Here is a 9,918-nt window from a genome sequence, read left to right as displayed (position 1 = left end):
CCAGCCAACCCATTAATGGGATGGGTGTGCTCCAGCACAACCAGTGCCATCCCGTTGGCTGGGATGAGTGTGTATGGGGAGTGACGTGCTACTATGTGGCTGCAGCTTGTCAGCCTCTCGAGTGCCAACCCTAGCGAATCTGACATCGCTTTTCATTGGAATCCTTCATGTTCCACGTGGCGCCGGTGCTAGCCCACTAACGGTCCAGGTGCAGAGCCAGTTTTCTGTCGTAGAACTCCACTAATCATGCCCCTACGTCAACACTTAGTCTCAGGAAGGGAGAATCCAGCCAAGGATTTTTAACTTTCAATCTGATGAAGAATATTTTAATAGAGTTTTTTGAATGGATTTAAAACATTGATGCAAGCACAATGCGAGACTTACTTGATATTCATGTCAACAAATCTGAAGCAATGACATATAAGTATTAACACAATTCTAAGTGAAATTAACCAGGTAATGGATGATACATTGACATCAAGTTAATTGTCAACCACTGTGAAATGCAAATCATTGTTGAAAATAATTGTCCCATTTTCCTCTCTTGAGCACGGAAGGTGGCGTAGGTAACGAAGAACTTCAGCCTTCAGATCCGAGGGGGCAGTTTTCCTGAAGTCTGCTACATCTGTGAGGAAATCCAACAGACGTTCCCCATTTAATTCCCTTCAATGAAACATTGATGACAGAGGGTAGCTCATAGATCTGATACTTCACTCTCATTTCATCAAGCACTTTTGGTTGTAAAATAGGATCCAGCTTTTTTCCAAAGTGAATGCCATTCTCCATCACCTGTTAACAGTAATGTGTGAAATATAATTGCAAAACAAAATTAATTGAAATGCTGATATTTGGAAATGAGAAGGTTTCAAGTTGATCTAGACAAGCTGAATGAGTGGGGCAAACACATGGGGCAGATGCAGTATAATGTGGCTAAATGTGAAGTTTTACACTTTGGTGTGAAAAACAGAAAGGAAGAATATTATTTAAATGGTGATATATTGGGAAGTGTGGATGCACGAAGGTACCTGGGTGTCCTTGTACACCAGTCAATGAAAGCGGAGAGGCAGGTGCAACAAGCAATTAGGAAGACAAATGGTATGTTGGCCATCATTGCAAGAGGGTTAGAGTTCAGAAGTAGGTATCTTACTGCTGTTGTACAGGGTCTTGGTGAGACCACACTTGGCATGTTGGGTGCAGTTTTAGACTCCCTACCTTAGAAATGATAAACTTGCCACAGAGGGAGTGCAGGGGAGGTTCACTAGGCTGTTACGGGGTTTGGTAGGACTGTCCTATGAAGAGAGATTGGTCTGCATGGGCCTATATATATACATAGATTTACATAGAACATACAGTGCTGAAGAAGCCCATTCGGCCCATTGAGTCTGCACCGATCCATTTAAGCTCTCACTTCCACTCTATCCCCGTAACCCAATAAACCCTCCTAACCTTTTTTTTGGTCACTAAGGGCAATTTAGAATGGCCAATTCACCTAACCTGCACGTCATTGGACTGTAGGAGGAAACCAGACACGGGGAGAACGTGCAGACTGTGCACAGACAGTGACTCAGCGGGGAATCAAACTTGGGAGCCTGACGCTGTGAAGCCACAGTGCTGTCCACTTGAGCTACCGTGCTGTCCATATATCCTAGAGTTTACAAAGATTTTTTTTTAAAATTTTTTTTAGAGTACCCAATTCATTTTTTGTTCCAATTCAGGGGCAATTTTAGAGTGGCCAATCCACCTAACCTACACATCTTTGGGTTGTGGGGGCAAAACCCTCGCAAATACGGGGATAATGTGCAAACTCCACATGGACAGTGACCCAGAGCCTGGACCGAACCTGGGACCTCAGCATCGTGATGGAACAGTGCTACCCACTGGGTCACCGTGCTGCCCAGAATTTACAAGGATTAGAGGAGATGTTTTTGAGGCATAGAAACGTTGAACAGAGCTGGACAGACCAGATGCAGGGAGGATATTTTCCTTGATTGAGGAGTTTAGATCCAGGAGACACAGTGTCAGGATACAGGGTGGGCCATTTTGGAGTGAGATGAGGAAAGTTCCTTCACTCAATGGGCAGTGAACCTGTGGAAATCTTTACCACAGGTGGCTGTAGAGGCCAGGGTCGGAATTCTCCGACCCCCCCGCATGGTCGGGGAATTGCCCGGGGCCGGCGTACATCCCGCCCCTGCCGTGGACGGAATTCTCTGCCACCCAGGAATCGGTGGGAGCGGGAATCACGCCCCGCCGATTGGCGTGCCCCCCGCGGCGATTCTCCGGCCCGTGATGGGCCGAAGTCCCGCCGCTGTTAGGCCTCTCCCGCCGACGTGGTTTAAACCACCTCTGTGCCGCCGGGATTGGCGGCGCGAGCGGGCACCCGGTGTCCTGGGGGGGGAGCGCGGTGCAATCGGACCCCGGGGGCGTGCCCCCACGGTGGCCTGGCCCGCGATCAGGGCCTACCGATCGGCCAGCGGGCCAGTGCCGTGGGTGCACTCTTTTTCTTCCGCCGCCGCCGCGGCCTCCACCATGGCAGAGGCGGAAGAGACCCCCTCCACCGCACATGCGCCGGTGGTGACGTCAGCGTCCGCTGACGCTCCGGCGCATGCGCGGACTCACGCCGACTGGCGAAGGCCTTTCAGCCAGCCCCGACACCGGGCGGCGTGGCACCAAAGGTCGTTGGCGCCAGTTTTGGGGCCAGTCGGCAGAGCGGGAGCCACTCCGGCGCGGACTAGCCCCTAAAGGTGCGGAATTCTCCGCACCTTTGGGAAGGCCCGACGCCGAAGTGGTTGGCGCCACTCCGTTACGCCGGGACCCCCTACCCGGCGGGTAGGGGAGAATTCCGCCCCAGGTCACTGAATATATTCAAGAAAGAGACAGATAATATTTTAGATTTTATTGACATCAAGTGGGATGGATAGAAAGCGGCAATGTGGCATTGAAATGGACAATCAACCATAATCACACTGAATGACAGAACAGGCTCGAAGGGTTGAATGGCCTACTCTTCCCCCTAATCTCTACGTTTTCATGCATGAAAATTATTTCCTGGTGGTATTTAGAAATATATTCATGACTTGTGGCAACCTGTTGTAACATGTATTTGCCATGCTAATTAAAACATATTTATTGCATATGTACCTTGATGGTAAGAATATTTTGGAACATGTTTGGCAATTGTGATCAGTAATCAAAAGTGATCTGTTGAGCTGCTCGCAGAAAATACTTTTCACTATACCTTGGTACATGTGACAATAAACAAAATCCAAATCCAATTGGTATATTGTGTGAACATCTTTCATTTTGATTTTCTGAGTTAAAAAGGAACAAGCCGATGTCTCCGTTTTTCCAATCTCAAATATTGGAGAATCAGAGAAAATTGCAAGTGAAAAAATGAGCCCATCAGTTTATCAACCGTTCCTCCACACATTTAATTCCATTCCTGCTCATTCCGCCTTCCTTTGAACATTCCCCCTTGTTGAAACATTTAATTGCCAACTTAAAATATATATTCACACTGTTTCAGCCAGGCTTTGTGCAGAGTTTTACACTCTATATAAAGCAATTTTTCTCACCTTCAGACTTTTGTGACCAATTTTAATATGTGGACTCTTGTTACCATCTCACATATTGAAACATTCTGTGGCTATAGTTATTCCATAATAACTGAAGACTTCTGTCAGACCATCATTTCACTTCTCCAGAGAAAAGAGTGCAAACTCTGGAGTCTCTTTTTAGCAAATGTAAACCTTTGTCACCTTTACGACTGGAGCAAATCTATGCTGCAATTTTACATTGTTATTTATATCCTTCCCAACCCCCAAATTGCACACAACATCCAAAGCCTATCTTAATTAAAATTATTAATCCATAAAACCATGAAACATAGGAGCAGGATTAGACGATTCATCCCATCGAGTCTCTCTCCAATTCAATCATGACTAATATGTTTCTCATCCCCATTTTGCTGCCTTTTCCTCATAACCCCTGATCTTTTTATTAATCAAGAACCTATCCATCTCTGTCTTAAAGGCACTCAGTTACTTGAATTCCACAGCCTTCTGTAGTAATGAGTTCCACAGATTCACCACCCTCTGGCTGAAGAAATTCCTCCTCATCTCTGTTTTAAAGGATTATCCCTTCAGTCTGATGCTGTGCCCTTGAATTCTAGTGGAAACATTCTCTCCACGTTCACCCTATCACGGCCTATGAGATCCCTCCTCATCTGTCTGAACTCCATCGACTATTAGATGGTTTCAAATAGGAGATAGATATATTTCTGATTTAAAAGAGGGGTAAAGGGGTATGGGGAATACGTATGTAAGTGGACTTTTACACCAGGAACAGATCAGTCATGATCTGATTGTTTAGTGGAGCAGGCTTGATTGGCTGAATTACCTAATTCTGCTCCTAATTCCCATGTACTTATGTTTACATGCATAGATACATAGAAGATAGGAGCAGGAGGAAGCCTTTTGGCCCTTCGAGCCCGCTCCGCCATTCATCATGATCTTGGCTGATCATCCAACTCAATAGCCTAATACTGCTTTCTCCCATAGCCTTTGATCCCATTCTCTCCAAGTGCTATATCTAGCCATCTCGTGAATGTTCAATTTTTATCATCAACTACTTCCTCTGGTAATGAATTCCACAGGCTCACTACTCTTTGGATGAAGAAATGTCTCCTCATTTCTGTCCAAAATGGTTTACCCTGAATCTTCAGACTGTGACCCCTGGTTCTGGACACATTGGTAACATCTTCCCTGCATCTTCCCTGTCTAGTCTTGTTAAAATTTTATAAATCTCTATGAGATCACCCCTCATTCTTCTGAACTCCAGTGGGAACAATCTCAAGCTCGTCAATCTCTCCTCATATGACAGTCCTGCCATTCCTGGAATCAGTCTGGTAAACCTTCCCTGCACTCCCTCGAGAGCAAGAACATCCTTCCTCAGAGAAGGAGACCAAAACTGCACACATTTCTCCAGGTATGCCTACAGCAAGGCCCTGTATAATTGCAGCAACACATCCCTGCATCTATACTCGAAACCTCTCGCAATGAACATTAACCTTCTTCACCGCCTGCTGCACCTGCATGCTTACTTTCAGCGACTGGTGCACAAGGACACCCGGGTCCCACTGCACACTCCCCTCTCCCAATTTGCAACCATTCAGGTAGTAATCTGCCTTCCTGTTTTGATTCCAAAGTGAATAACCTCACACTTATCCAAATTATACTTCATCTGCCATTCATGGTTTCTATGTCCCATGTTCCTATGAGTACAGACCCAGTGTCCTCAAACAGGCTCCTTCAAGTCATTCATTCCAGGCATCATACTTGTGAACATTCTCTGTACTCTCTCCAAGGCCAGCACATCCTTCCTTCGATAAGGGGCCCAATACTTCAAATGGGGTCTGAACTGAGCCTTATATGGCCTCAAAAGTACACCCCTGCTCTTGTATTCTCGCCCACTCAACATGAATGCAAACATTGCACTTGCCTTCCTTACTGCCAACTGAACCTTAAGAGAATTCTGAACTAGGACTGCTAGGTCACTTTGTGTTTCTGATTTCTGAAGCCTTTTGCCATTTAGAAAATAGTCTATGCCTAATTTTGTCCGACCAAAGTGCAGAACCTCACACTTTTCCACATTGTATTTCATCTGCCACTTCTTTGTCCAGCCTCCTAGCCTGTGCAGCCTCCCTGTTTCCTCAACACAACCTGTCCCCCAACATATCTTTGCATCATATGCAAACTGAGCAACAATGCCCTTGGTTCCTTCTTCCAGATCATTAATGTATGTCGTATATTATTGAGGTTTCAGGTGGCCTTTCTGAACTGATTTTCACATGCTGACATTAGTTTGGCAGCTTGACGTGGATAGAGCGAAGTTTAATGAAGGAAATCATGTGCTGCGAAAGACAAAACACTTTCTGATTCTGCCGTGGACGTTCCTGTGGGGAGAAAGGACACTGATCTGGAATCAGACAGTTGGAGACTGCTCCAGCAACTCGAGAAATGTGTGCGGCAAGAAGAGAAGAAGGTACTCAAGGGATTTCATGCAACTTTTGGTGCTACCCATTGGATTGCAATTATTTATGTAATGCTACATTTTCAGCGCCATCTATAAGTCTTTAGACTCTGCATAAGTTCACAAGATATAGGAGCAGAATTAGACCATTCGACCCATCGGGTCTGCTCCGCCATTCTACCATGACTGATTTGTTCCTCATCTGTTACCTACAATGCTACAGACCAAGAGCTGGATTGTGAAACCAGAGCATCTCTTCCCTAGAACACATGATCTAGGAGCAGGAGTAGGCAACTTGCCCCCGAGACTAAACACCTTCAATGTGATCATGGCTGATCCACTTATAGCCCTGTCATAATATACACACAGGTATATGATGGTGCACAGACAAGCAGTGATTGACACACAGGATGACCAATGAACACACAGAACACAGCAGCCAATCACCAGACAGGACACAACCACTATAAAGCCAAAGGGCACTAGTTTTCCCACTCTCTTGGGATCCAGCCTCTAAGACAGTCAGTGAGCAACAACTAGAACATACACCATGTGGTAGTAAGATAGTCTGGTCAGGTTAGCCTCAGGTCTCCAGTCAAGTCAGCATAGCGTCAACCCACAGTTAAAGTATGTATGATAGTTAAGAGTTCAATAAAATCGAGTTGCATTTCTTCAAGTGTTGGAAGCCTGTCTCTCTCACTGCTACAGTAAATGCAGTCCTTGCAGACCCAGCTTATCCAACACATCAAGCCCCAACTCCACTTTCCAGCCCATTAACCATAACCATTCAACCCATTACAAATTATAAATCTGTCTACCCCTCCTTAAATTGACTCACTGTCCCTGCATCCTCCGTACACTGAGGTAGTGCGGTAGGGTGGCACGGTAGCACAGTGGTTAGCACTGTTGCTCCACAGCGTCAGGGTCCTGGGTCTGATTCCCACTTGGGTCACTGTCTGTGTGGAGTCTCTGTGTGGGTTTCCTCTGGGTGTTCCCATTTCCTTCCACAAGTCCCGAAAGATATGCTTGTTAGGTGAATTGAACATTCTGAATTCTCCCTCAGTGTACCCGAACAGGTGCCATAGTGTGGTCACTCGGGGATTTGGACAGTAACTTTATTGCAGTGTTAATGTAAGTCTACTTGCGACACTAATAAAGATTATAGCGAATTCCACAGGTTCACAACCCTTTGGGAGAAGTAGTTTCTCCTCAAATTTATTTTAAATTTGCTCTGTCATTTGCTAAGATTATGACCTCTCATTTTCAAATGCCCCACAAGAGGAAGCATCTGCTCCATGCCTACTTTATCCACACCTTTTAACATCTTGCACACCTTCATTTGATCTCCCCTCATTCTTCTAAACTTTAGAGAGTATAGGCCTAAACTGTTCAATCTCCCCTCATACGACAAACCCCTCATCTCTGGAAGCAATCTAGTGAACCTTCTCTTTATTGCCTCAAATAAGGGAACCAAAACTGCAAAATACTCCAGGTGTGATCTTACACATTCTCTGCACGTTCTCCATGTGCCTGCGTGAGTTTCCTCCATGTGGTTTCATCCCACCGTCCAAAGATGTTAGATGGTTGGTCATGCTAAATTGCCCTTAGTATCCAAAAAGGTTGGGTGCAGGTGTGGACTTGGGTGGGGTGCTCTTTCCAAGGGTCGTGCAGACTCGATGGGCCGAATGGTCTCTTTCTGTACTATCTATGATTATTAAATGCCTTCCGGAAATCCAGATATATTGTATCTACACGATTCCCATTATTCACTTTGGGTGTTTTATCTTCAAAGAACTCTCACAAATTAGTCAAACATGATTCAACCTTCATAAAATACTGCGGGAATGGAGAATCCCACTACCGGCGAGGGTGCGCCGTGCAGGAAAACGGGGCTGGCGGGATGGAGAATCTCGCCCCACTTCGACAAAAAGGACTGCTCTTACAACCTTTTCAAATTAAGAACCGAAGCACGTTTATCTAAGAAACAGGAGGAGAAATTAGCTACACTTTATTATTTCAGGCATAAGTCTGATTTCTCTAACCTATTCCTCAGTTTCTCACTTGTGAGTTGCCAAGAGAGTTAGACAGAATAAAATTTAAGCACAAACCTCTAGTTATTCTATTTGTGAACAAGATCTACATTGCCCAATTGAAAACTTAGAAAAATGTTGTTGGATATTAATGGTACATGCAATGCCTATGCCAGTGTAATGTACAATTCTATTACACTTATACATCAATTATGTTTCTGGGTTTTGATTTTCTCAAACTATACGCAGGGGTAGGTAACAACAAACGTAGCATGCAGTCTGCCAGAAAAGATGGTGCATAGGAGATAGGAATCCAGAAAAACTTAGCATCCCAGCCAGCAGTGTAACGTGCCCTTGGATACTTGGCTGTTAGAGCATGGTCCATGCAGCTAGTCACCTTCTCAAGGTCAGTAGAACACAGTGAAAGCATTGTGAAGCGTTGTATTTTAATGTCTGGAAAACAAGCAATTGCAAGTTATACTGAAAATGTTGTTTAAAGCATCTTATTCGATAGCACAATCGTACTTTGTGAATAGGAATTATGCCTTGTTTCGAACTTATAGTTTTAACTGTGTGTTGGCAAATAAAGCAATGTATATTCTCACACTGAAACAAAAACTGTGCATTTAAAATATTAAAACACTGAAAATAAGTGTCAAATAACAGATTTGTCACAACAGGATGATCCACTGAAAATAAGGGCATTTATTCATTTGATCAAATGAGTTACTAGTAAACATACTTACAATTATCAAAATACTCTGGTCCATAGTGATTCCTGGTTTCAGGAGTGAGTCTCTCCCACAGCTGGCGAAGATTTTTCTCAATAAGTTCTAAGTTTGTCGTTTCTGTTTTGAAGAAACCTGGTTCAATAATACTGACTTTGATTCCAAAGTGCTGCATATCCCTCCTGCACAGAAAGTCACAAGATTTCAATTTGATCTACCTCTCCTAAAGCTTTGGCAAATGCTGCAGGAAAGTATGTTAAGCTGGAAGAGGAAAAGCTCCAGCAACTACTGTCTCTCAAAATATTCAATTCTAATTTCTCCTTTACGTGGGGATTTGTCTGACGCTTCCGTCAATCCCAAAAACAAAATTCTGCTGATTTGGAAAATCTGAAATAAAAACAGAGAATGCTGGATGTACGTGGCAGTTCTGGCAGCTTCTGTGGAGACAGAGGGCGAGATTTTGCACCCCCATCGTTATCTGCGCCTGAGGCAAAGAGAGTTGCAAATTCCTACAAGTGCTGTGAAACGAGATTTTCGCGGGCGAGATCTCACGCTATGATTGTCACCACTCACCTCCGGTAATGATGGGAACATCATTTAAATACATTTCAATATCATTAGTGGGCTTGCCTGCATTTGGATCTCTACACGTCAGTGAGGTTTATAAGAGGTCTGGATCGATGTGAACTTGGTGCAATTGACCTGCCAGGGCCGTACAGGTAGGTAGGAACATGCCCTAACATTGCCCTTTGGCATTGCTCCCTGATATTGCCTCAAGCACATCCCTGTGGAAATCCCCCAGCACTAGGGTGGCAGTGCCAAGGGGTACTGCCAGGAGGCAATGCCAAGTGGGGCATCCTTTGCAGTGGTCCATGTGGCATGGTTCCCTGTGTCCCTTGGAGGAAGACTTCCCTGTGTCTGGTGGGGGGAGGGAGGGTTCCCTATTTGTGCATGGGGCGGTTGTTCCGAATCTGCAGAGGAAGGGAGGGTTCTCGATGTAGTTGGGGAGATCTTTTTTCTTTGTTTATAATTTGGCTACATCAGGAAAAGCCGTTTTTGGAGCTGACACCACTTTTCTCACCAAAGGCAACATTTTGGGCGGAAAAAACAGAAATGTCGGCCCAGCAAAACGG

At 44.9% G+C, this 9,918-nt stretch overlaps 1 protein-coding gene across 6 annotated transcripts in view; it reads right to left on the bottom strand.

Annotated features, from left to right (window-relative positions):
* Positions 1 to 296: 296 nt before the first annotated feature.
* Positions 297 to 9,918, bottom strand: part of LOC119962017 (retinol dehydrogenase 7-like) — a 57,874-nt gene continuing 48,252 nt past the window's right edge. For 3 of the 6 annotated variants that reach the window (XM_038789765.1, XM_038789764.1, XM_038789769.1), the window contains 3 exons: positions 8,804 to 8,967; positions 8,410 to 8,510; positions 297 to 789 (listed from right to left, as the gene is read on the bottom strand). In XM_038789765.1, the coding sequence (XP_038645693.1) occupies positions 580 to 789; positions 8,410 to 8,510; positions 8,804 to 8,967 (475 nt within the window). In that variant the 3' untranslated portion in view covers positions 297 to 579. Of the gene's footprint in view, positions 790 to 8,018; positions 8,511 to 8,803; positions 8,968 to 9,918 lie in introns of those variants that run through there. The other 3 variants (XM_038789766.1, XM_038789770.1, XM_038789768.1) reach the window with 3 other exon arrangements.

Source organism: Scyliorhinus canicula, chromosome 2 (genome assembly GCF_902713615.1).
Source record: "Scyliorhinus canicula chromosome 2, sScyCan1.1, whole genome shotgun sequence".
Classification (NCBI taxonomy): Eukaryota; Metazoa; Chordata; class Chondrichthyes; order Carcharhiniformes; family Scyliorhinidae; genus Scyliorhinus; species Scyliorhinus canicula.
The sequence above is the reverse complement of the archived record's forward strand: the minus strand, read 5'-3'. Positions and strand labels throughout refer to the sequence as shown.